The 26640-nt window shown below is 39.2% G+C and overlaps 3 protein-coding genes across 3 annotated transcripts; all 3 read left to right on the top strand.

Moving 5' to 3' along the window:
- The first annotated feature begins 5332 nt into the window (after window positions 1-5332).
- Window positions 5333-5893, top strand: LOC138875393 (uncharacterized). Its single transcript, XM_070154221.1, has 2 exons — window positions 5333-5488; window positions 5603-5893. The coding sequence occupies exons 1-2, from the start codon at window positions 5333-5335 to the stop codon at window positions 5891-5893; spliced, it is 447 nt and encodes a 148-aa protein (XP_070010322.1).
- Window positions 5894-17358: 11465 nt separating this feature from the next.
- Window positions 17359-20718, top strand: LOC104210717 (phosphoglycerate mutase-like protein AT74H). Its single transcript, XM_009759678.2, has 2 exons — window positions 17359-17915; window positions 20050-20718. The coding sequence occupies exons 1-2, from the start codon at window positions 17447-17449 to the stop codon at window positions 20463-20465; spliced, it is 885 nt and encodes a 294-aa protein (XP_009757980.1). The 5' UTR covers window positions 17359-17446; the 3' UTR covers window positions 20466-20718.
- A 3558-nt stretch (window positions 20719-24276) lies between these two features.
- On the top strand, window positions 24277-26112 carry LOC138875383 (uncharacterized). Its single transcript, XM_070154211.1, has 5 exons — window positions 24277-24403; window positions 24479-24658; window positions 24914-25087; window positions 25280-25779; window positions 25903-26112. Exons 1-5 carry the CDS (start codon window positions 24277-24279, stop codon window positions 26110-26112), a joined length of 1191 nt encoding a protein of 396 aa, XP_070010312.1.
- Window positions 26113-26640: the final 528 nt, after the last annotated feature.

Raw genomic sequence — 26640 nt, 5'->3', positions numbered from 1 at the left:
AATAAAACAGGCCCAAAAAATCAAATCCTCTCTAATCCTTCTTTTTCTTTTCTTTTCTTTTTTCAAAATTCTTTTAAATTAAATCTTAAAGAATAAAAACCTAAATTAATTCCTAAATCAAATTATCCTACCACATTGAATTATTAACTCTAACTAAAAATTACCATAAGTAATTAAAAACCAAATTTAAAGGGAAAACTATCAAAATTCCAAAATTAAAATTAAAAAGTGCAAAAGTAAACTATTTTTGTGATTTTTCCATTTTTATAAAACAACCAATTTGCTAATTAGTCTAACAAATATAAAATTAAATCCTAAATGCAAATGCAACATATTTTTGTATTTTTCATGACTTAGATAAAATAAACGTGCACAGACAAATGCAAACAATCGATAAAATGCCACAAAAATCTATGAAATTGCAAACAATGGGGAAAATTCATTTTTTTTCTTGAATTTATGGGAGTATTTCATATAAGGAAAAAATCACATGCTCACAAAGAACTTGGCCGAAGAACTCAAAAAGTTAACTAGCTGAGTTCAATGTGTTGAAGGCGATAGAGGAATAGAAGGTTTGAACTATGAAGATCTATGTATACAACCCGATGTGGAATTTCCAGAGGGGTACAAACCTCCCAAGTTCAAAATGTTCGATGGTACAGGTAATCCCAGGGTTCATCTAAGGACCTACTATTACAAGCTTGTCGGGGTTGGAAAGGATGAAAAGATTCGAATGAAGCTCTTTTTGAGGAGCCTTACTGGGGACACCTTTTCTTGGTATATCAGCCATAATCCAAAGAAATGGTCAAATTGGGTAAGCATGACGTCGAATTTCATGGACTGATTCAGGTTCAACATGGAGAATGCACCAGATGTCTTCTACATTCAGAACCTCAAGAAGAAACCTACTGAGACTTTCCGCGAATATGCTACTCGTTAGAGGTCGGAAGCCGCCAAGGTCAGGCCTACTTTGGACGAAGAACAGATGAATAAATTCTTCGTCAGAGCTTAGGATCCGCAATATTATGAGAGGTTGATGGTTATCGAAAATCATAAATTCTCTGATATCATCAAGCTCGGGGAAAGGATCGAGGAAGGAATCAAAAGCGGGATGGTAACAAATTTCGAAGTACTGCAAGCCACAAATAAGGCAATCCAATCAGGCGGCATACCGAAGAAGAGAGAAGTCGGGGCAGTAATGGTGGCCCAGTGCCCAAAAAGTCCACTCACATACCAGACACCTCCACCCACCTATCAAACACCTTCACTCACATATCAAACACCTCCACCCACCTATCAAACACCTCCACTCACATACCAAGAATCATCACCTACATATCAGCCTTTATCTCCCAAATACTCCCAACTACCCACTGTCCATCACACCTATAATTCCCAACCATCCCACTTCCAATCACCACCAACTTTCCAAAATTATCCAAGACCGAGACCCAATTTCGATCGCAAGCCACCAAGATGATACACCGCCATTGCTGAGCCCATCGACCAATTGTATAAAACGTTAAAGGCTGCAGGTTACATCATTCCTATTCCCGCTGTGGCACTAGAAAATCCATCCCAATGGTCAATCTGAACAAAACCTGTGCATACCACTCTGGCATGAAAGGGCACACCACTACTGAGTGCCGAACATTGAAGGATAAGATCCATACATTCATTCACAACAAGGTCATACAAGAGAAGGAAGTCACACCTAATGTCCACAACAATTCCCTCCCTGATCATAGAGGTGACGGTGTACATGTTATAGAAACAAATGAGGAATGAGACCCTAAGGGGTAAATCGGGCATATCTGAGAAGGCGATGACTTTAAGGTTGCAGTTACACTTACTCCTATCGTGGTTCAGACTCAGGCACCTATTGATATTGAGGTAACTGCATTAGTTCCATTCGAGGTGGAAGTAGCATCGCCCGCAGCCACCTCCGCTCCATTTGAAGTAGAAGTAGTCACACCTTTTACTGTGACGGTGTCAACCACACCCCCATTCAACTCAAAAGCAATACCCTGGGATTATGTCACCGAGGCTCGGTGAAAAGGGAAGACTAAGATAAAGGAATCTGACGCCGCACAAACAATGACTAGAACTGGAAGAGCCTACACACCTGAACACCTGGGAGGTTCAAGTAAGGATTCCACTGCTAGGTAGCCTGTCATTGAGACCGGGCCAGATGACCTATGAAGGAAAGTACAGGCAAAAGATTATTCTGTTGTTGACCATCTGAACAAAGTCCCTGCTCAGATATCTATCCTATCACTATTACAAAATTCAGAGGCACACAAGAACGCCTTGATGAAAGTACTGAGTGAGGCTTATATACCCAATAATATCACTGGTGGAGAAATGGCCAACATGGTTGGTCAAGTGCTGGAGAGCCATAAGATTATCTTCCATGAAGATGAGCTGCCGCCTGAAGGTCTGAATCACAATCGAGCATTGCATATTACAGTACAATTTGAAGACAAGTTCATTGCCAAGGTCCTGGTTGATGGAGGTTCGAGTCTAAATATTTGTCCGTTAGATACCCTGAAAAGGTTGGAAAAAGGTTTCCATGAAATACAGACAAGAAGCATGAATGTGAAGGCTTTCGATGGGTCCTAGAGGGCCACGATCGGGGAAATAAACCTTTGCTTGCAGATGGGGCCAACTTGGTTCGACGTTGAATTCCAAGTGTTTGACATACCAGCCTCATATAACCTATTGTTGGGCCGCCCATGGATCCATGCTACTGGAGCCGTGCCCTTCACACTACATCAAGTCATAAAATTTAAATGGAACCGTCAGGAGGTAATCATCCATGGAGATGGGAGTAACCCCATCTACACTAGTCAAACCATCCCGACCATTGGCCATTGAAGAAGACTAGGAGGAGAAAGCTATCACCATATTGAACGGGTCAATACTGTCGAGAAGGATAAGTGGTGGAGCAACAAAATAGAAAGCATATAGCATGGTCCGGATATGAGCCTGGCAAAGGGTTGGGAAGAACCTCTAGGGTATCACCAAGCCGATACGGCTAAAAAATCATGGTACCACCTTTGGGATCAGATACCAGTATACATGGTAAGAGTACAAGGAGTGGTCGCCTCTATGGTGTGGACCGTACTACTCTCTTGAGCAACCGGTACCACGTTTGGAACAAGCTTTCCATCAGACTAGCATAATATGGGGAACTGTAGAAGAAGAAACACTAGCTAGGCTGAAGGATCTGTTCTTGGAAGACAAGGACATGGATTGTTGTGCCATAATTGAGGAGAAGGAGGAAAAAGGCCTCACTATTTAGACTGTGGCAAAGGGAGCTGTTCTCAGAAACTGGACTGCCACACCATCTCGAGCCCGTCGAGTCCATGGGTAGCTTGGCAGAATTTATAGCTGTTCTAGGCATTTAAATTTTTTCAGCAATTTTGTTTTAAGATTTCTTCGTTTCAAAATAAATGCTCGACCCATTAAGTCAAGCTTTGTTTGAACAATTTTCTCAGTTTTAATCAAATGCATTTGTCCTTTATCATTATTCATTACTATTTTTATATTTTCCCCTTCTACAGTGTTATTATTACTTTTCCTGATGAACCAGTGACTGTGACATGTACTGAGGCAACGCGACATGAGAATAGTGAATCAGAGGAAGAAGATGAGATACCCGAGGAAATTCTCAGAGAAGTTGAGAATTTTGAAAACAAGCCTAAATCCAACTTGGACGAAACAGAAGTAGTAAATTTGGGAGACGCTGAGACCGTCAAAGAGACCCGCATCATCATTCACTTGTCACCAACAGAAAAGGGAGAGTACATTGGTTTTCTAAAGGAATATGAGATGGTCGTATGACGATATGACCGGTTTAAGCACATCTATAGTAGCTCACAAGTTACCTACCAATCCCATGTGCCCGCCAATCAAGCAGAAACTCAGAAAATTCAAACCAGACATGAGTCTGAAAATCAAGGAGGAAGTTACCAAGCAGATTAAAGCCAAGGTTCTCAGGGTGGTTGAGTACCCAACAAGGTTAGCTAACATTGTGCCAGTTCTGAGGAAAGACGAAAAGGTCTGAGTATGTGTTGATTATCGAGATTTAAACAGAGCAAGTCCCAAAGACGATTTTCCACTGCCAAATATACATATCCTGATCGATAACTACACCAAGTATGAACTCTAATCCTTTGTAGATTGCTTCGCAGGTTATCACCAGATCTGGATGGATGAAGAAGATGCCGAAAAGATAGCTTTTATTATGCCTTGGGGTGTATACTGTTACAAGATGATGCCATTCGGTCTAAAGAATGTTGTGGCTACCTACATGAGGGCCATAACAACCATCTTCCATGATATGATACACAAGGAAATAGAGGTATATGTGGACGATGTCATTATCAAATCTAAGAGAGTCGTAGATCACATAAAAGACATTAGGAAATTCTTCGACAGGCTCAGAAGGTACAATTTGAAGTTGAACCCCGCAAAGTGTGCATTCGGGGTTCCCGCAGGAAAGTTATTGAGATTCATTGTTAGTCGCCGAGGGATCGAGCTAGATCCTATTAAAGTCAAAGCTATTCAGGACTTACCACCACTTAAAAGCAAAAATAACGTGATGAGCTTCTTGGGATGGCTCAACTACATCAGTCGATTCATAGCATAGTCCACAGTAATATGTGAACCCATCTTCAAGATGCTGAGGAAAGATGCCGAGACGAGTTGGACCGAGGATTGTCAGAAAGATTTTGACAAGATCAAGGAATACCTATCCACACCGCCAGTTCTGGTCCCGCCAGAACCAGGATGACCTTTGCTATTTTATCTATCCGTGTTAGATGGAGCCTTCGGATGTGTTCTGGGACAACATGATGAGACAGGAAGAAAAGAGCAAGTTATATATAACCTGAGTAAGAAATTCACACCTTATGAAGCACGATATTCTCTGCTTGAATGAACTTGTTGTTCTTTGACCTAGACAGACCAGAAATTGAGGCATTATTTCTGTGCCTACACCACATACCTCATATCCAGGATGAATCCCCTGAACTACATATTTCAGAAGCCCATGCATACTGGGAAGTTGGCTAAATGGAATATACTACTGAGTGATTTCAACATCGTCTATGTAACTCAAAAGGCAGTCAAGGGACAAGCATAGGCAGATCACCTCGCTGAAAATCTGGTAGGAGTAGAATACGAACCCTTGAAAACGTATTTTTCTGATGAAGAAGTATCATTCGTAGGAGAAAACATTATTGAAGCATATGACGGTTGGAGGATATTCTTTGATAGAGCCGCAAATTTCAAAGGAGTAGGTATTGGAGTAGTTTTGATGTTAGAAATGGGTCAACATTATCCCGTATCTGCTAAACTCAGATTTCCCTGCACCAACAACATGGCGGAATATGAAATCTGCATACTAGGGCTCAACATGGTAGTCGACATGAACATTCAAGAGTTGATGGTGATCGGTGACTCAGATTTGCATGTGCACCAGGTACAAGGAGAGTGGGCCACCAAGAATTCCAAGATACTGCCATATCTGCACCATGTGCAGGAATTGAAAAGGAGGTTCACAAAGATAGAATTCTGACATGTGCCCAGAATTCAGAATGAGTTCACCGACGCATTAGCCACTTTGTCATCCATGATACAACATCCAGATAAGAACTATATTGATCTCATTCCAGTGATGATCCATAATCAGCCAGCATATTGTGCTCATGTCGAGGAGGAAGTAGATGGAAAGCCTTGGTTCCTTGATATCAAGGAATACTTATCAAGAGGAGAATACCCGAAGCATGCAAATCATATCCAGAAATGCATGCTCCGGAGATTGTCAAATTACTTCTTCCACAGCGGAGGGAACTTGTACAAAAGAACTTCGTATTTGGGTTTCTAAGGTGTGTCGACGCAAAGGAAGCTTCTAAGCTACTTGAGGATGTGCATGTTGGGACATGTGGTCCGCACGAATGGTTTTGTTCTGGCCAAGAAAATACTCAAGGCAGGTTACTTTTGGATGACCATGGAGACGGATTGTATTCAGTATGTCCGCAAATGCTTTCAATGTCAAGTGCATGCCAACATGATAAAAGTGCTGCCAAACGAGCTCAATGCAACAAGCTCACCTTGACCATTCGTCACTTGGGGAATGGATGTTATCGGTCTGATTGAGCCCAATGCTTCAAACGGACATCAGTTTATTCTAGTAGCCATTTATTACTTCTCAAAATGGGTAGCAGCTGCATCTTACAAAGCTGTAACCAAGAAAGTCGTCGTAGGTTTTGTCAAGGATCGTATTGTCTGTCGATTCAGAGTTCCTGAGTCCATTATTACTGACAATGCTGCCAACCTCAATAGTGATCTAATGAAAGCTATATGTGAAACTTTCAAAATCAAACACAAGAATTCCACTGCCTACAGGCTTCAGATGAATAGAGCCGTAGAAGCCTCCAACAAAAACATTAAGAAGATACTAAGGAAAATGGTAGAGAATCACAAGTAGTGGCATGAAAAGTTACCCTTTGCTCTATTAGGGTACTGCACCACAGCTCACACGTCAACCTGGGCAACCTTCTTCATGCTGGTTTATGTTACCGAGGTTGTCATCCCAGCTGAGGTAGAGATTCCTTCTTTAAGACTCATACAGGAAGCTGAGCTCGGTGATGCAGAATGGATAAGGAGATACTATGAACAATTGGTTCTTATCGATGGAATGAGAACGCACGCAATATGTCACAACCAACTTTACCAGAACAGAATGTCCAGAGCTTTCAACGAAAGGGTCAAACCAAGACAGTTCGCACCAGTGCAGCTGGTATTGAAGAAAATCTTCCCACACTAAGATGAATCCAAAGAGAAATTCTCTCCCAACTGGCAAGGTCCGTACATGGTTCATAGGGTCCTGACAGGAGGAGAACTCATACTTGCAGAAATGGATGAAGAAATCTGGCCAAAGCCAATCAATTCAGATGCAATCAAGAGATACTATGCTTAGATTATTTCACATTTCTTTTCTGATGTAATTGAACTATGCTTGACTTGATTCCCGTTTAAGAGGGGATACGTAGGCAGCCTTATGGGTTCGGTCATATTATAATAAAATTTTCATTTCCCCCAAAATCAAAAACTGAGGCAGAATTTTGAGGAGGGTCCTCAAAATTTCGGAGCAAGTCCAGCCAGCACCATCACATGCCAGGAAGTCAATAATCAGTCAAGAACTGGGGCAGAATTTTGAGAAGGATTCTCAAAATTCTGAAGGAGATTCAGCGGGGTCCACCATCCGCAAACAGTTAAAATCATCTACCAAACTGGGTAGAATTTTGAGGAGGACCCTCAAAATTCCAATATAAGAGAGCTGCAATGCCTTTGAAATGTGTCACAGTCGCTAGTTCATCAAAAGTTACTTGATATATCAATACGCTTTCAAAAACGATTCTATTTTATCAATGCATATTTTTCGAAAATTCTATTTTTCATAACCGTCAGGTGCAACCTAGGGGAACTCAAAGGGGGCTTCCAGATCGGAGAAGAGCAAGGTCGGCAGACGAAGCAAGAACCAACCTCCCCTCATAAACATTACAAATTTTCTTTGAACGCAGGCACATTTAACGTAACGGTAGCATTCACGAAGCATATATACACAATGCAAATTCCTTATCCATCCGGCCATTAGACACTAAACATATCCTAGCTAAGACATACTCTACCCTTATCTGCTATTCTCTCTTTGCATGAGTCTAATCTCTGACTCCCCATTTGCATGGGACTAAGCCCTATCCCGAATCTTGCATGAGGTTAAACTCTACCTCCATATTTGCATAAGGCTAAGCACTGCCTTCTCTTTGCTTGAGACTAAGCCCATGTCTCCAATCTTGCATGAGTCTAATCTATGGCTCCCCATTTGCATGGGACTAAGCCCTGTCCCGAATCTTGCATGAGGTTAAGCTCTACCTCCATATTTGCATAAGACTAAGCACTGCCTTCTTTCTGCATGAGTCTAATCTCTGACTCCACATTTGCATAAGACTAAGCTTTGTCTCCAATCTTGTATGAGTCTAGTCCCGGACTCCATATTTGCATGAGGCTAAGCACTAACTTCTCTTTACATGAGGTTAAGATCTACCTCCATATTTGCATAAGGCTAAGCATTGCCTTCCATTTGCATGGGACTAAGCCCTGTCCCGAATCTTGCATGAGGTTAAGCTCTACCTCTATATTTGCATAAGGCTAAGCATTACCTTCCATTTGCATGGGACTAAGCCATGTCCCGAATTTTGCATGAGGTTAAGATCTACCTCCATACTTGCATAAAGCTAAGCACTGCCTTCCTTTTGCATGAGTCTAATCTCTGACTCCCTATTTGCATGAGTCTAATCCTTGACTCCATACTTGCATGAGTCTAAGCCCTGACTCCATATTTGCCTGAGGCTAATCCTTGCCTCCATATTTGCATGAGTCTAGTCCTTGCCTCCCCACTTGCATAAGGCTAATCCTTACCTTCCCACTTGTACGGGACTAATCATTGTCCCTTCTTTTCACAGATATAGCTCTATTTCTACTACTATATACTTGCTTTTCAATTGGGCTAAGCTCTGCCCTCCACTTTGCAAGACTAAGCCTCATCTTGTTACATCATATTATTGCATATCATGGGCTGAAACAATTGCCAATTTGTCCAAATTATCATAGTCTAAAGGCACCATCCTCATAGCCGGAAGACACCATGCCATAGCCTGAGGATCTCTCAAATTTGCATATCATTATTCAAAGGCGTCATGGTTCGGAGGCACCATTTTCATGGCCTGATAACACCATTTCATGGCCTGCCAATCCCTCACTAAACAATTCATGGCCCATGACGTCATGGTCTAAGGACGTCATCTTTAACTGCCCGAAGACAACCTTCATGGTCCAAAGGGAATTTGCATCATGTTTAAATTTTTGCAAATACGTTTGTAGCATCTTTTATCTGTAGGCAACCAGTAAGCAACTGCTATCCTAGTAGGAGAGATTTCGCTCCAGTTCCCTCCAACCATCCCAAACCTTAATCGCTAATCATAACCGCTTCCACATCTCGTGTCTGTTCTTGCAGTAGTTTCATCAGCATACTCTGCAGGTGAATCCGGAACTACACATGGCCTGATTCCTGTAAAACTAGGGATATGTAGGCAACTCAAAAACCAGAGTTCGGCCTCCGTCTTTTGAAACATCCCATCCGGTCAAAATTGGCCATTATTTCTTTACCCGAAAACTCTTTCATCCTTCCCGTGTAAAGAGGGGAAGCTGTTGATACCCAAGTTTTCCCTATATATTTTAAATATGCATAAATACCTTCAAAATAGCATATGTATGCATATATAAGCATGCACAAGATTTTTATAATTTTTTTCATCATTTTAAGGGTTTAAATTGATTTATTTTCTCCCCTTTTATTCATAAAATCCCAAATAATTATTTCCAAAATTATTGTTATGATGATTATTCATCTAATTTCTATGCTTATACCAAAATATGGCCAATATATTTTTTATGCATTTTTATAATTACATTTAGTATTTTTTAAGCTAAATTGCACATAATTGCAATGTTGGCCCATTTTAATGTATAATTATATTTTATATGTGTAAAATTGGTCCCTATATTTTTAAAAGGATAATTGCATATTTTAAATTATTTTGGTATAGAAAAATTATTTTCAGAAAACTATTTATTATAACTAAAATAGGAAAAATTAGCTATTTAATTTATAGCTATATTTGGCTTTCGATTTTAGCCAAATTGGACTCAATACCCAGCCCAATTTCGGAGTAAAATACCCGACCCATGCCCCAATTACTCCTACCTGACCCAAAGCCTCATTAAATCCCGGCCGTTGATCTAAAAGATCAACGACCCTCATTTGTCCTTTCCTTTTTTAACTCTAAACAACCCCTAACCCTAATTACTCTTTCAAACACGCCGCCTTTGAATCCTCTGGTCTTCTCTCTTTTCTCAACCTAACCCTAGCCTTCTTCAACCACCGCTTCCCTCTCCGACCATCTCTAGCAACTATATTTCAACACCAAGCCTCCAATGGTCCCTTCATCGCCTTGCCCATCATCTCTAAGGCCTTCAAGGGCCCTGGGCCATGCCGATATGTATATAGGGTTTCTAGTTTGGTTGTTCATGGCTTCTCCGGTGTGATTTTGGGCAAAATCACACCATATATGTTACGATCTTTGAAGTTTATAACAGGTTCTTCCGTTTCTATTTGGGTTTCCTTTGAAACCTTAACTTTCGTTTGTATCTCTCAGATATGTGCTCTTTTCAACGATTTAAGTCTGTTTCTTTCTATGTTCTACACTATTCTCAAACTTCTTTTGAAAAATCATCAACTTTAAACCGCTTTTACTTTATTTAAAATTAGGGTTTCTCGAAGTTTCTTCTACACTTGTTTAAACCAATTTTTCTTCATGTTTAAACCTCCTTCCTCGCATATCTTGACTGATTTTGTGTTCTTAATACTTTTTCAACTCGACTTTGTTAAAATCCCTAATTTCTTAGATCTTCTTTGTTTTGTTCTGTGTGTTAGCATGACTACTTGATTTTTGTTAAGTTTCTGTGGTTACCATGCCTCGAATGAGTTTTCTACTAAGTCTTTAGCCTACTTGTGTCACCTCTATGTGATTGTACTTATCTTGATTGGTCATCTCTTGCTTCTTTCTGTCGATATGGCTGACTTTGCCTGTTTTCTACGTCTGTTTGTTCTCCTCTATTTATATGTTAAAATATAGAATCATGACTCCCTCTTGATTGATTCTGATTTCCTTAATTGATGGTTTGATTGAAAGATTGTCTTTTAAAACCCTAAAACTCTGCCTTGTCTGTTTAATTGACCGATTCCATTTCCTTATTTGTTGTGGTACTTCATTCTTACTGAATCCTTTCCTTAATTGGTATATTCTATACTTAGACTCAATCATATGCTCTATACTTTTGCTACCCCTTATATGGTAAAAATCAGTCTTTCTCAACTGATTTTCTTTCCTTGATTATCCCTGTTGGTATCCGTTTAAGCTGTGATTCCTTGATTAAAGGGGAGTACTTGTATTAATTGGATTCTATTTGTGATTACTTCCATAATTATACTAAACCTTTACTTGTTACCTTATTTTCTACCTATTTTCAAAAATATAAATACTCTAAGTCTTTCATTAACACATGACACGAACACTTGGTTTCAAAAACTATCTCTCTTACTAAAAAATCTCTGCTCTCTCTCTTATGCTATTTGCTACTATTAGCCAGCTGCAAGCCAAGGCTAACCATTTGTACTCTTTTGTTCTTTCATTCTATTTATTCTCCTCTTCACTAGTATGTCATAATTTCAATTTAGAGTTCCAACAACAACATGCTTCTATTATTATTTCAGTTTCTCTTGTTTCTGGTTTGCTTCTATTTGTGGTTCTGTTGTGAAATTTATAGTTAAAAGTTACCTTATCAGCATGTTATTATGTCTTACCCTTCCTTTAAATTAATACATTCACTTTATATGTGTTTCTGAGCATGCCTTACCAATTGTTTCTTACTTATTGTATACTTACCATCTTATATCCTATAGATCCTCAAATCCCTGTCACCCCTCTATGTGTTTGTGTTCTCCATGACTGGTTCTGTGACTATGCCAGTGTCAGCTATTTTTGAGCATGTCTGAACCAGTCCTAAGACCTTTACTGGGTTATGTGTTTGCAGCCAAATGTTCTATGTGTCCCAAACCCCTTGACCCCATGTGTGACTACTGAATTCACTTGGTTCTGTGAACTAGCTGTGTATGATCCTATCCTAAGGTGTTTGAACTTTGTTAACTACTCCAATCTCTTCTTCAAACAACCTCTATTTCTTTACTGAATTACTTTTGTTAAAGTACAGTCTTACTAGAATATTTTTCAACTTGTGTCCTTCACTTTCACTTTACTCTTAGTCAATAAGTTCTACCCCCTCTAGTATGTGTACTGCCTTGAGATCCTTTTGAGAACCCTATGAACTCTGGCATACTGAGGCTGGCCTTTCCATACTATACTTGTCCAAACCTTTATCTTGTTACTTGAGTTATCTAACGTGCTTTACTTGCAATTTATTTGATTCAACTATTTATATAGACTAATTTGTGAATATAGGTTTGGTCGGAACCCACAGTTGTGGACCAACAGGGGTGCCTAACACCTTCCCCTCGAGGTTACTTCAAGCCCTTACCCTAATCTCTCGTAATGCAAACCAACCCAAGAGTTAATCGCTCTAAGTGCCCTAACGCACCATAATCCGTTAGGTGACGACTCTTCAATATCCAATTCCAAAAAGGAAATGAGTATTACACCCCGTGAATGTCGAAACAAGGAACTCTTCCCCTATTAAAAAAGGGAGGGAAAAAGGGGGCGCCACACCTAAGTGGCCCGATCTTCATCAGAGGCAACATCTTCTCCCTTGGGATCTTCCCCGCCTTCAGGCTCACTTATGCTATATGAGTCTTCCTCATGAAAGGCCAACTTTCGAGCCCTGGCTTCCTCTGCTTTGGCTTTCTCAAGTTCAGCCTGTATATCAAAGACCTGAATATGGACTCCCTCGAGGGCTTCCCTTCGAGCTTGCCACTTTGCATGATCCACCATGCTTTTGTCCCGTGTCTAGATGGCCCCAACGTTGGCCTTATACTAGGTCGCAGTAACATTGTCTTTGGTGTTGGCCATGACCACCTCAGATTTGGTCGCCTCGAGCTCATTGGCCAAGTTAGCTAACTGGGACTGAATCTCCTCAATTTTCTTGGCTTGCACCAAGGTTTTCTCTCTTGCAACCCGGAGCTGGACTCGGCTGACTCCAACTCTGCTTGGTAGCCTCCTTTTTCGAGGCTAAGATATCCATGTTCTTCTTGAGCTCTTCAGCCTCGACTCGAATTACATCTATTTGTTTCTAAAGATCCCCGATCTATTCGAGCCTCTGTTGGACCTGCAGAATCAGATCGTTAGTCGTTATCTCCAATTCATCTTCATTATCGTGAAGCACTCAAAATACCTGTTTAGCCATCTCAGCATGCTTATCTCGAGCCGTCAATAAATCTGCCTGAAGCTTCTTAGTGAGAAGCTTGTAGGTGTCACTTCTCTCAGTGAAGTCACGAACCTCAGCCTCGCACTCCTCTTAGATCCAAAGGAAAGCCTCGTAATGCAATACCGAAGCCTACACGCAAGAAAGAAGATGTTAGAATTACCTACAACTCCAAGTTTAAAAGAGATAATGGAATATCCCTCGAAGTTACCCAATTCAGAGCATGTTGGGCCTCGTTGAACAGGCAAACGGCTCCCACCGCATTCATCACGGCTTGGTCTTCCTTGATCACCAAGCATCTGAAGTAGGTAACAATCACCACGGGGTGAGAGAAGACCCGGGCATCCTCCGGTACAGAAAAACTATATTCCGCCTTTGGCCGAGGTTAATACTTGAGGTCGGGAATCGGTCCACTAATTTTGGGCTCGACGAAGACCTAGTAGTTTCCAGGGATGATGCTTTCTTTGGCACCGATAACTCACCAATCCCAGTGACATCTTCCAAAGTGTCGAACTAAACCCCATCCAAGAAGCCGTGAATATCGACCGCCCCGTGAGGACCCTCGCAAGAACGACCTTCCAACATATTGGCCTCACGGACCGTGGCGTCCGAAATCTGAGGGGACCCGGAAATATCAGTTACACCGAGCTCGTCTCTCAGAACATCTTCTGCCACTCGGGAAGCCTCACCCCCGGTCTCTCTCTCGACGATCTCAGCCTGGGACAGAGTGTCATCAACTCCTTCTGGATCGGGAACCTCGGCCGAAGCTCCCTCGTCAACCTCCTCCGGTTCGGAGGGCTTTTGAATCGAAGCACCAGCCTACACATGGGCTACTAGATTGGATCCTTCTTCTTCTTCTTCTTCTTCTTCTTCGGACTCATCCTTTAGCCGATGAACTGAGTCCAAAGATAGAGCGATGGTGCTCCCATTGTGTTTACGAGCTTGCCTTTTCTTTGACTTTTGCTTTTTCGAGTTCAGGCAACCCGGAGCCCCTTTTCTCTTCTTCTCTTTGGCCTGCTTCGGAGTAGGTGGTTGGGAAGGAGGCCTAATAGCCACATCCTTCCTGTGACCTACAAAAGAAAAAAGACGAGTAAGCTCGAGAAGTATCCCGAATAATAACCGTTCTAAGAAAGAAGCTTACCATGATTGCGGGCCTCCCATAACCCTTTGATAATTCCATCCAAGCACGCTGGGAGTATGGTCTCAGCAATACTAGGCTTCCGACCCATTGGTCGAGATCGGGGATTACCTCCGGTGCCTAGGCCATATCTGCAACACCAAAAAATATAGATGAGGAAATAAGGTAAGAAGTAAAACAACAAAATTAAAAAAGCAAAGTACTACTCACGGTTCATGTTCCATTTCTCAGGAAACAGTATGTCTTCAGCAGAGATTAGGTCCGAAGTCCTTATTCAGACAAATCGGCCCATCAAACATCGGTCGCGAGCTTCGTCTATGCTCGAGAACGGGGCCTTGACGGCCCGACGAGCAAGCTTGATCAACCCTTCTCGATAAAGTCGGGGACTGTAAAGGCACATAAGGTGATCGAGGGTGAAAGGACATCCTTCGATTTTGCTCACGAAGAATCGGAGGAGAATCACTATTCTCCATAAGGAAGGGTGAATGTGGCCGAGGGTCACGTCATACCTCTTGCAGAAGGCGACGATGATAGGGTTTAAGGGACCCAACGTGAAAGGGTAAGTGTAAACACTTAGGAAACCCTCCACATGGGTAGTGATCGACTCCTCGGGTGAAGGTACCACAACATGTTTATAGACCCAGTCTATAAACAGTATAGAAAAGAAGGTATTGAGGAGGTTTTTTCAATCCTAAAATAGGCGACAATAAGGCACCCTCCTAGAATGAAATCCTCAAGGGGAAGTTCCGTCATAGCTCCCTCGCCGGCAGGCCGTCAAGAAGACGCAGCCTCCTTTTGCGGGTTTTAGAAGTTTTTGCCATTGTAAAATAGAATAGAAGGGAATTAGGATGGTATGCGATTTTCTTAAGATTCAAGAGATTTAGGAGCGAGAGTTGCAAAGCAAAGAAGATTTTTGAAGAGAAGCAACAATGAGGGAAATTTTGAGCGTAAAGTTTGAGTGGAAGAAGGTGGCGGTACTTATACTTTGCTGGTGACGGTACAGAATCAGTGGTGGCTGACCAACAAACTGACATGCATTTAATGCCTCGGTAACCGAACCGACAGGGACATTTCAGTATCCACTTGTCGTTAACATCATAGTCGGGCTCGTCGCTTACATCATGACACATCGAGATGGGATTGGAAAAGTTCATATCGTTTCTCGTCATCTTTTCTCTGAGAAACGAGGGGACTATATGTATACGGTCAAAATCAGCTTTGCCCTTTTGTATGACTAATCGAGACCGGAACATGATAGGCCGAGGTTCATCCTCGAGTTATATCGAACCATGATGCAAAGTTAGGTTGCCGAGCTCGTAGCCCTGAGACCGATCAAGGTTGTGATCGACCAAGACTGAGACCGAACAAGATAGAGATCGAAGGAAGCTTACCGAGCCAAATAATAGAAATATCCGCAATCAGGCGAGGATCACAGTGCGAATTCCGGCATGTATCAAGAAGATACCGATTAATTAGCCAATTATGAGATTTTTTACCTCATATAGAATTGTATCTAGAGTAGGACTTCTCTACTATATAAAGTGAGGGGTTTGATCATTTCTAAAAGACATCATATTCACGCAATATTAAACAATATACTGTCATTTTCTAGCTTTCATTATCTTTTTATTCTATTCATAAGCAAGTTGAAAAAAATTTGGTTCAAGGGTGACTGAACTCGAAGGCCAAGGTTGTTCAATTCGTGTGGTTTGCATTATTTCTTTCATCGTCAATATCAATATTAATTTATTCTTCTTAATTTGTACCAAGTTATATCACGTGTCCTAAATTCGCGTATAAATTTAATTGTTATCCAATTTATGGTAAATAATTTTTTATACACATATATTAAATCCTAAACTTCCTTAACAAAATTTCTTGTCTCTCTACTGAGTTGAATATAGTGGTATAGATGATGGTCGCCAATTCCAATCCTCCATTAACCTCGTCAATCTTATCATTGTCCTCATCTAGTTTCTTAGGCCGACATGGTTTTGCAAAGTGTCAAATCGCTGGCACATATCACTTGGTCAAAACATCTAGATATTTGAATGGAGTAATTGTTTTCTTTCTTGAAAAAGCCCCTAAATATTCTACTTTTGGTATAGTTTCACATGATCACTCACACAAAAATTCATTATGTCAAATGGCTGCCAACTTTGAAGCTAGATTAGGATTTCAAGAAAGACAAAAAAAAACATTTAGGACCCGTTTGGCGTATATTTTGTCAAAATTTATTTGTTTTTTTTTAACAAATACTTCATATTTCGGCAAATTTTCAAAACACAAATCCCAAAATAAGAACTGATTTTGGCCGAAAATATTACTATTATATTTTTAAAAAATTGTCCCAAACTTTTGTATTTTGTAAAAGAGCTCACCTTTTATTATTTTGTAACAATGATGCTTCATCTTCTCAATTATCTGATAGTGTATTATGTAGTTCAGTATAAAAATGATAATTTTGTACCAAATTTATTTATGTTCAGGACTATGTTTTGCGATGATATAATGAATGTTATTGATGAAAGTATTGTTTGGTATTTGTGCTATTTTTAGAACCTGTGGGTATAAGTCATGTTTCATGATTTTTTTTTTAAAAAAGAAGTGAAATATGTTTTGAAAACCGATGTCTAAACACATTTTCATTTTCAAACCAAACTTCACCCAAATCAAAATTTTCAAAACAAATTTGGAAATTTACGACGAAACGTTAGCTTAGTCATTTATTTCAATTTATCTAGTCAATTTATTGAATCATACACATTGTACCATATATTTTAAGCTGCAAACTGTTATGCTTTATTAAATCCAATTTTGACAAATATTTGGTGAAATGTTTTAACGAAGAGGACTCTTCATTTTGATAGCAAGAGGAAATCAATTTTTTCTTGTCACACGTATTGGCGTGGAAAAGAAAAATCACACGATCGGATTCAAAAGTCAAACAGATCTTCAAAACTTATAGTCAACTCACAATAATTAGTTTTTTTATTTTTTTATTTTTTATACTTCCCCTCTTCCTAAATCTCCAATGCAATAGAAATATCTTTTTCTTAAATAAAATTCAAATCTCCTAGTATTCAGCACGTTCCCACTTCCAGCAATAAAAAAAACCACCGAAAAACTGTTTTTTCAAGTCTCTATAAATTCTCAACCAATTCCATTTCCAAAATCCTGAAAACTCCTTTCTAATACCCACAATTTTTCTTGAACAAACAAAAAACCAAGTGAAGAAGCATAATGATAAACAGCACAACTGAAAGCAGCGATGTTAAGTACCACCTACCAAAGCGCATAATCTTAGTCCGTCACGGCGAGAGCCAAGGGAACAAGGACGACAATGCATACAGCGTCACCCCAGATTACAAAATCCCTTTAACTACACGTGGGATTGAGCAAGCCAACCAAGCTGGCTCCCGCATTCTTGATGTTGTCTCCGACCACGGATCATCGGACAACTGGAAGGTTTACTTCTATGTTTCTCCTTACGTGCGCACGCGCTCCACGCTCCGGGAGATTGGCCGGGCATTTCCGAGGGATAGGGTGCTTGGGGTAAGAGAAGAGTGCAGAGTTAGAGAACAGGATTTTGGGAATTTTCAAGTGGCTGAGCGTATGAAAGTGATTAAGGAGACACGTGAGAGGTTTGGGAGATTCTTTTATCGGTTTCCTGAGGGTGAATCCGCTGCTGATGTTTATGATCGAGTTTCTCGTAAGCATTTTTTATGGTCTTTCTTTGATTTTGCAATTCTATGTGATTTGTGATTATATGATGCTTTAATTTCCTCTCTCCTATTTTTGTCTAGCAAGAATGTTAAAGCAAGATATCGAATTTGTTTAATGTTTATATACTTCCTACATTCCATTTCTATGTGACACTTTCTCTTTTTTGATCCATTCTAAAAGATTGAATCTTTTTCTATACTTGAAACTCTTCATTTTTTATTATTTTCATTTTACCTTGAAAGACATGCTCTTGCATGAATGATATTGTATGTTGAAGATGACAAGTTTCTAAGAGTACTTTTGCTATATTGTACTATATATTTTGCTTATGCATAAAATATATGTATTTCGTTCTCAGTCTATGTCTAGTCAAACTAGTCATATAAAATGAAATACAAGGAGCCTAATATTAAGATAGTTAAGTGGACACTATTTTAGATTAGCTCAAAATGAAAGAGCAGGATAATTAATTTCGTGGCAGTGCAAGTATTTTGTTATTTGATTGAATTGTGTACTACTTGCACAAGGTAGGAGTTAGGTCTGCGTACACACTACCTTCCCCAAACACCACTTGTGGGATTACACCGGGTATGTTGTTGTTGTTGTTGATGATTGAATTGTGTTTTGGTTTCTGGGCTGCATTTGTTGAATTTTTACCACGAGGTTCATTTCATATGGTGTCCGAATAGCTCTGCGTTGTGATAATTTGTTGAGCTTTCTAATGACTTACTACATCAGCCTATGGTTGTGTGAGTAAGTTATTTTATCAAGTCTACATCTGAAATGTGATCTTTATCTAGGATTTTCGGATACATTTGACTATTCAAGAGCTTTCTGGCATCATATCTTGCCTACGCTTTCTTACTGTGTTTGGGATGGGGGGGGGGGGGATGGTGTTGTTGCTGGTTTTAGAATAATAGAGACAGTCTCCTAGAATGTACCAATTTCTAGGGGAGAACCTCTTTTAGTTGAGGGCATTCTGTTATAACCAATACGTTTCAGGTTTGGCTTAGACCAAGATTAGGTCATGATGTAGGTTTTATAGTTAGCATGATGTTTAGGCTGCTATGAGATCCATCGCTTTTCGCCACTCAAAGGCAAGACGGATTTCAGTGTGTCCTGCTATTGAGATTTGTGTGTTAAAATATGTTGGTGGTATTGATCTTGCATTCCTGATGTCCACATTGAATTAGTTTAACAGCATCAGACTTTTTGACCTGTAGTATTATATAGCAAATCATACTAAAAAGAGGTACAAGTAAAATCCAGCCCTGCAGCCTGTGCCCAATATGTTGTTCATCTTGCTAAACGAAGGCCAAACGTTAATTTTCTACAGCAGGATTCTTCCTTCGGGTGGCATTACAATTTTTTTAATTGTTTACTTGAAAATTATATTTCCCGGACTGCATTCTCATTTCTCATATATCTCCCGGATATAATTGTAGCTTTGAGTCTCAAAACAACTTAGCTCCGTGTCTTACAATTCTTCTATTGATTGATCTCAACTATTATTCTGATTGAAACCAAGAAACAATCTTCAAATAAAACGTTGATTAAATGGCTAAAGGTAACCAGAATACGAATTTATGCTTTAAAAGAAATGCTGTTGCAGAAAAGATTTATACTGCCCTCGTAGATATGAAGCTGAATAAGCTTTGGTCCTTCCTCTGTTGGCTGGGATAAAGACTGTTGTGCTAATGAATTATGGTCATGCTAAAATAAGAATAGTATATCAAACTGCTATGAGTCTTTAATGCCTTTCAAAAGATTATATTGAAGAGATGTTTTATTCAGTCTGTGTAAAATAGTACTGTAACTTCCATTATGTCTTCATAAAGTGTAATTGACTTGCTTATGTCTTCAGAGTGTTACCGCCTTGAATGGATAATAAAGTGATGTGCTTTAAATAATTAACTTATACGCAATAGTACAAGGTAAATATTACTATTACTATGCTTACATGTATCTACAAAAGTTATCTGTTATAGTGCAACTGGTGGTTCAGTGCTCTGAATAAGGAAGATGTTTGCATATTCAGCTGCAATTTAGTAGCGTGAAGTTTTAGATCTATGAAATTTTAGTTTGATATTGAGTTTCATGTTAAAACTTTTTTAATGCAGATTTCCTTGAATCTCTATGGAGGGATGTTGATATGAACAGGCACCATCATGACCCTAACGACGAGTTGAATCTTGTAATTATATCCCATGGTCTAGCTAGTCGAGTCTTTCTAATGAAGTGGTTCAAATGGACAGTTGAGCAATTTGAGTACCTAAACAATCTTGGGAATTGTGAGTTTCGAGTTATGGAATTAGGGGCTGGTGGTGAATATAGCTTGGCAGTCCATCATAGCGATGAAGAGATGCTAGAATGGGGGCTATCCCCTGAGATGATAGCAGACCAAAAATGGCGGGCTAATGCTAGCAGAGGTTCTCTGAATGATCATTGCCCTAGGTACCTTGATGCTTTCTTTGATCATCTAACGGATTCAAATGACGAAGATGTAAAATCAAGCAACAACTTCCTCTGCCCGTAGCATAGCATTGTTGCTGTGCATTTGTTCCAATTCATTACTTGCTGTTGTATTGTTCGTTTGGTTACCTGACAGAAATGTCTGTAAGATCTTCTCTAGTTTCATGTAGTTGTTCCAGTTTTAGGCTCGCAGAGGTTTGTTTCCTCTTGTAGGCATTATCAATGTCAATTTCTTGTAAATTTAAAACCTTCAACTGTATATTTAATAGCATTTGACATCAAGGACGAAATGTGACAGTTTGTTTTGACTTGTGAAATTATGATTTTCTAACCATATGGAGATTGAATTAGTATTGAGCACTGAGCATGAGATAATAGTTGTGTATCAGAACGAGCCAAGTTTTCTGAAATTGAAAAATGAAACTTTATAAATATGACCCCATATATAGGTTTTCCAAAGTTGAGCCATGAGTTTTTATTTTTAAGTTGGAGTTATGAGCTTTTAGACTTGAGCTACAGCCTACATGCATTATTGATTGATGTTGAACAACAAAATCATGAATATATCATTAATTTCTTAAAAATTACTATGTCCTGCGATTTTTTTATTTTTTTTTAGTATAGTTGGGAAACAAATTTGTCAATGCAATATTTCTGCAGTAAGATCAGATTGTCTCTTCGTGATATTAATGTAATTTCACAAACGTAGAACCTGACTCATACGCTAAATGAAGGAACCGTGTGGGACGCGGGTCGTCGCTCCTTACAACATAGCTGGACATCACGCTTGACTCTACTTGACCTGACTTAACTTTCTAGTTAAGTCTAGTCCTTCATTATTCCAGCAAAAGGACATATAATATAAGGAGAACAACCAAAGTTAATTGACTTCATTAGGAAAGTTAATTGAGAACAAACAAGTAGATATTCTTTTACCACTAAATTAATAATTTTATAAACAGAAATGTAGAAGAAATAGAAATTAATCTCTGATAGATCTCTATAATTCTTTATTTTCTACACATAAAATAAGCTATCAATAGACCTATTTATAATAGTATGAAACTTATTTCAACTAAAAACAGAAAAGCCTATTCCTATATTTATTCTAACCACAAAATCATATTTAGACATGAACTAAATAAACCAAATCCTAAATAACTAAGGTTTCCTACTACAACTTTGAATTAATTTTCCAACAATATATATACCCATCAAAACTCTTTTCTTCCTCCAATATGGGACAATGTCCCTTTAACAAGGAGAGATATTCAAAATATTTTATTTCCCCTCAATTTCCCATTCACTCTTTATTTTAAGTTTTTTAACAAGCTTAAACCCAACAGTTCCTAGTTATCTCCCAAAGAAGTGGACGATGGAAGAGAAATTGCCTTCAGTTTTCCAAAATATATGAACTACAGTTTAATTTTTTCTATCTTCTCGGAAAATGACTAAAAAGATCGATGCTGAAACCTTGAATGTGTAAGTAATTTTATTTAAAAGCTATGCCGTTTGTTTAGGGTCAGGATGATTCTGTAGCACACGTTAAATCAATATATATTGCATAGTCCCTTTCGACAGGTCCTTACTTTGTCTTCCACTAAAGAAATGCGAGGAAGTTTAACAAAAAAGACGAAAAGGACACAAGATGCCAATATGTTTGGAAGCTCTTTGAACGTTACATACTTCGTCTCATTTGTTTTAAGTCAGACATGTCAACATACGTAGTTCAGAGAATATTTAGGCAGTGTATTCATTACGAGTTACGAGCATGTTAATTCGCAAGGTTTTGTTCGATACGTTAACATTGATTATTGGACGTAAAGTATATCCCGGGGTAATTAGCTAGTACTTATTTCTATAGGAACTATTTACAAGGAAAAGACATAAACATCTTCCACTGCTTTATAATAGAATTTTACATACAATTCACATATATGGATGAACTCAGGGTTAGCGCTTGCACCGACTTTCCGGTAAGTCAAAAGAAGTAAGAGTATGAACGTATGAGGTCGAAACCGAAGTTGGGAACTCTTTGGATTGAGACTGGAACGGGGTACTCGCGTCGGACCCGACTAATTAACCAAAAAATAGAATTTCAGTCAAAACTAGAATTTAGAAGAACGCGGGTTACTGATAATCAAAAGAATATGTAGAAGAAAGTAATTTGGAGTAACCAGAGTGTAATCAGGAGAAAAACAAGTGAATCAAAGTATATTCCAATTGTGTCTTGTGTTTACAAGTGACCAGATGCCTCCCTTTTATAGGTATCTTGAAGATATGCGTTTTCTCCAAATCATAATGAGGCTATTATGAATAATTAAAGACATTGAATGCTACGTTACACAATCATTGTAATCAATACAAATTCTCTAACGTATCCAGTATTTAATGCCAGTCGAATTTCGTATCTGCGCTCTTTATTATGGTCAGATCCATTCCTTTTGATAAATGACTTAAATAGGTACGGGCGCTGAATCCTTCAAATGTCATCCCGTGCCTCTTCCTTTGCCTTTGCTCGTTTCTATTGCTGCTCGTCTTGACTAATTATAATTTTTTGACTATTTGACCAGTCCACGTGTCTCAACATGTCACTTACATATATAAATGCAATTTTTCCTAATACAGATAGTCCCCCCACTTTCCATTTATTCATCAATTGAATATTTGGGAAATGAATTTCATTAAAACGAAAATTTTTGTCACCATTAATGTTATGACAAAATTGACGATTCAATTGTCACTTCCATTTAATATTCCGTACACGTATCAATTTCCATTGACTCTGCAGTTTTTGCAGCCTTTTTCAAGGTTTTTACGGTTCCACTATTAATGAAGTGCCAGTTATCATAAATATGGTCTTTCCACCTCCGCACTTTTACCTTTGGCAGTTGCTTATCGGTATAAATATAATTTTTTTTTCCTTGTCTTTTATCACATAAAGCTTATTGAACACTTATTTCTCCAAATCTCTGATTACTTCTTCCTTAAATCATTCTTCTTTGATATGTCTTCTCCAAGCCCTAACCCTGAGAGAGTTTCCATTACTGACTCCTTCCCCAATGCCCCTGTTAGGCACAGAAGGGAGGTAGACTTCGTAGTTTAGAATCTACTCGAGGTGGTTCGTCTATGCCTTCTTCTGGTCTTTCCTCTAGAACCAAAGGTTAACTTTCTCACAAATCTTCTTCTAGGAGTAAAAATCATTCTGAACCTTTAGTAGATGAGATAGTCCCTTCAGAATTGTCTTTTTACCATGACAGGGAATCTCTTAGAACCAGGTTTCTGCATTAGATCATGTCGATGCTTACCCCACTCAAATTACAGAGGTTTTGACTCTTGTGGTTCGTAAGGACTGTTATTGGAGTAATGATTTTCCCATTATTATCCCTAATCCGAATCAGACAATTACTTCCTATTTAACTGGGTTCTCTTTTATTTACACTTTCCCTTTTACTTTAGGGTTTAGACCAACAATCGACCCAGTCATTCTTGAATTTTGCTGTTTCTTCAATGTCTGCTTGGGTCAAATTGGCTCAATCATATCGAGGGTTATTGCCTGTTTAAGGCATTTAGCCACTAAAGCTGAAGCTCCTTTTACTTTCCCTCACTTGATTCATCTTTACTCACCTAGGCTTTTTTGTAATGGTGTTTTTACACTAGTAGCCAGGAGTAAGAGGGTTTTGGTGAGCCCTGAAGATGACAAGGATCGTGGCTGGTATGCCCGATTTTCTACTGCCCCCACTGTTGGTTTAGTGGGTGAAGATAATGTTCCCTTCCCTGAGAAGTGGAATTTTGCACGTAGGTCTTTTATCCCTCTCGTACCTTCTTCTTTCAAGTTTATCAGCTTTTCTAATTTTACCCCCTTTTTAGCAACCATGAGAGTTGTAAGGGATGTTTCCAATTTCCGTGGTTGGGTAGATAAATTGCTGAAGATCGCGCCAATGGACGGTAGATCTTGGAAAACACTTTCTAACCACTTTGGTTGGAAGGTAAAGACTCATGGTAAGAGTTCACATTTTGTTCTTTTCGTGCCTATATTCTCCTTTATTGTTTTAACTTTTATCCTTTTTTTGTTAGGATTTGCTATTCGAGGGGTTACTGCTGAAGCAGTTGCAGCCTCTCGTGTCTCTTTGGGAACTCGTACTCCTTCGGAAATCTGTATCTCTTTAGAGAGATCCCGAGAAATAGTCTTGGGTTCCTCTTCTGCGAAAAGGAAGGCTGCTGAAGAGGAAAATTCTGAAGAAGAGAAAAATGAGAGTTCCTTGGTAACGAGGCCATGAGTTAGGAGACACATCGTTTCCGATGACGAAGCTGAAGTTTCGGTTTCTCTTACCGAACCTGTTGAAACCCCAATAATAATTCCTGATAATGACGTCACTCCCCACGATACTCGTGAGTCTATTGACCAACTTTTCGTCAGTGGATTTGGTCGTGAAGATGTCGGGCCTATTTTAGACGAAGTACCTTTATCGTCTTTTTCATTACCCGTGCCTGTGATTCCTTCTTTACCAGCCCCGGCTATTTCCGTTCCTTCTTCTATTGCTCTTACCTCTTCTCCGACTCCTCCTTTGACTATTACCCCTCCTATCGTTCATCATACTGAAACGGGCTCTTCAAGTAAAAGTGTTGCTATGAGGCGGGTAATTATTGAAATTCCTGCTGAGAGCAGCCTTTTGAGAAAGTCAAGTTAGGCGGATGTATGGTTGGAGCCTCTTATTGTCCCAATTAGAAAAGTAAAGCTGGAGAGCCACAGTTCCCTGACTTTAATGAATGATATCGTGCATGCCACTCTGAAGGTATTTTCCTTCTTTTACTTTGCAAAATTTTTCATCTTTGGGATTCTTATTTCTTTTTTTTAGGCCAATCTTATCGGCACAGAATTGATGAAAAGAATTGCCCCTTTGGAGAAGATAGCACGCGACTCTCAATTGGAAGCAACCAATTGGAAGGGGCAATTTGAGAGTGCTCAGCTTGATATAGAGAACTTACAAGAGAGAAAGAATACCTTAGAGCAGCGAGTACGAGCTTTAACTTCAGAATTGGCGGTTACAAAAGCCTCTTCACACCAAGCAGAAAAAGAAAAAGAGCATCTCGAGTCCTCCTTCTCAGAGCAGCTATCTAAAGCTAGTGAAGAGATCAGAAAATTAAAGGCTCTTTTAAACCAAAATGAAGTTTACGCTGGGGAGCTTGTGCAAAATTTGACTCAAGCACAAGAAGACCTCAGAATCTCTGCTGATAAGGTGCGTGCTTTAGAATGCTCCCACACCTCTCTTCAAGCTTCCCACAGCTCCGCCTTGGCTGAAAATGAAGAGTTAAAAAATGACATCACTGCTTGGGGAAAGGATTATGAGATCCTTGAAGAAAAATCTGTTGTTGAGGCAAGTTGGGCTTTTTTGAATTCCCGTCGTGATACCCTACTTGAAGCTGGCCAAGAAAACTTCAACCTGGAGTTGGAGTTAGCTAAAATCAATGAAACCATTGAAAAGGCTCAACAAACTTAGGACTTCCCTTCTCCCGTAGATGAAGTGCCCGTGGTTGAAGCTCTCATGAATTTTGAAGCTGATACGGGTATCATGACTATTTCAAACCCGATCGAGCCCGTTGCTGCAAGCCAAGTTGAAACCACGCCTGCTGATGCACCTGCCCAAATTGAGCCCGCTGCTATTGACGTTCCTGCCTCAATACCACAACTTCTCAGTGACCAGTTTTAATCATTCAAATGATTTTGTTTTTGTTTTGATTTTGGAAAATCGTAATCAAACCCTTAACTTCATTTAAGGGTTGATTTTAGAAACGCCAGTCTCCAAGTCTTTTAATGGGGCAATCTAAACAATTTCGTAGTTTTATGACTAAGTTCGAACTTAGTCTTAGATTTCTTTTACATATTAAGAAGTTTTTTATCTTAAACTTCTGCTTGCTTTATTCTCGCCTTTATTTTTAAGGACTTACAAAATAATTTACATTTTTGTTTTCCAAAAAATGCTTCTGTTAACCTCATGATTAATTTAAACATGAGTTTTATAAAAGAGGGCCCTTTTATGTTCCGACACTTAATGAAGAAGACGTCTCAACTTCATAATGGTGTTATCATACGATAAAAGAAATAGGAATACACATGTTTCTCTGAAATAACTTTGGCAAGTTTTTATTTTTGAACCTTGTCTAGTTCCGAATAAAACTTTACATGTGTTTGAATTACATCTATAACTTTCTCGTAACTATTTTTCTTGTAACAGATT

The sequence above is a fragment of the Nicotiana sylvestris genome, chromosome 1, assembly GCF_000393655.2.
Source record: "Nicotiana sylvestris chromosome 1, ASM39365v2, whole genome shotgun sequence".
Lineage (NCBI taxonomy): Eukaryota > Viridiplantae > Streptophyta > Magnoliopsida > Solanales > Solanaceae > Nicotiana > Nicotiana sylvestris.
This window is presented reverse-complemented; position numbering and strand designations above follow the sequence as displayed.

Excerpts from the sequence above, each read along its gene's own strand:
- LOC138875393 (XM_070154221.1), top strand. The coding sequence starts at position 5,333 with ATGGGTCAACATTATCCCGTATCTGCTAAACTCAGATTTCCCTGCACC. Across the intron at positions 5,489-5,602 it reads CAGATTTGCATGTGCACCAG|AATGAGTTCACCGACGCATT; the intron begins GTACAAGGAGAG and ends CCCAGAATTCAG.
- LOC104210717 (XM_009759678.2), top strand. The coding sequence starts at position 17,447 with ATGATAAACAGCACAACTGAAAGCAGCGATGTTAAGTACCACCTACCA. Across the intron at positions 17,916-20,049 it reads TGTTTATGATCGAGTTTCTC|ATTTCCTTGAATCTCTATGG; the intron begins GTAAGCATTTTT and ends TTTTTAATGCAG.
- LOC138875383 (XM_070154211.1), top strand. The coding sequence starts at position 24,277 with ATGAGAGTTGTAAGGGATGTTTCCAATTTCCGTGGTTGGGTAGATAAA. Across the intron at positions 24,659-24,913 it reads TGAAGAAGAGAAAAATGAGA|CCCCGGCTATTTCCGTTCCT; the intron begins GTTCCTTGGTAA and ends CTTCTTTACCAG. Across the intron at positions 25,088-25,279 it reads CAGCCTTTTGAGAAAGTCAA|AATTGATGAAAAGAATTGCC; the intron begins GTTAGGCGGATG and ends TTATCGGCACAG.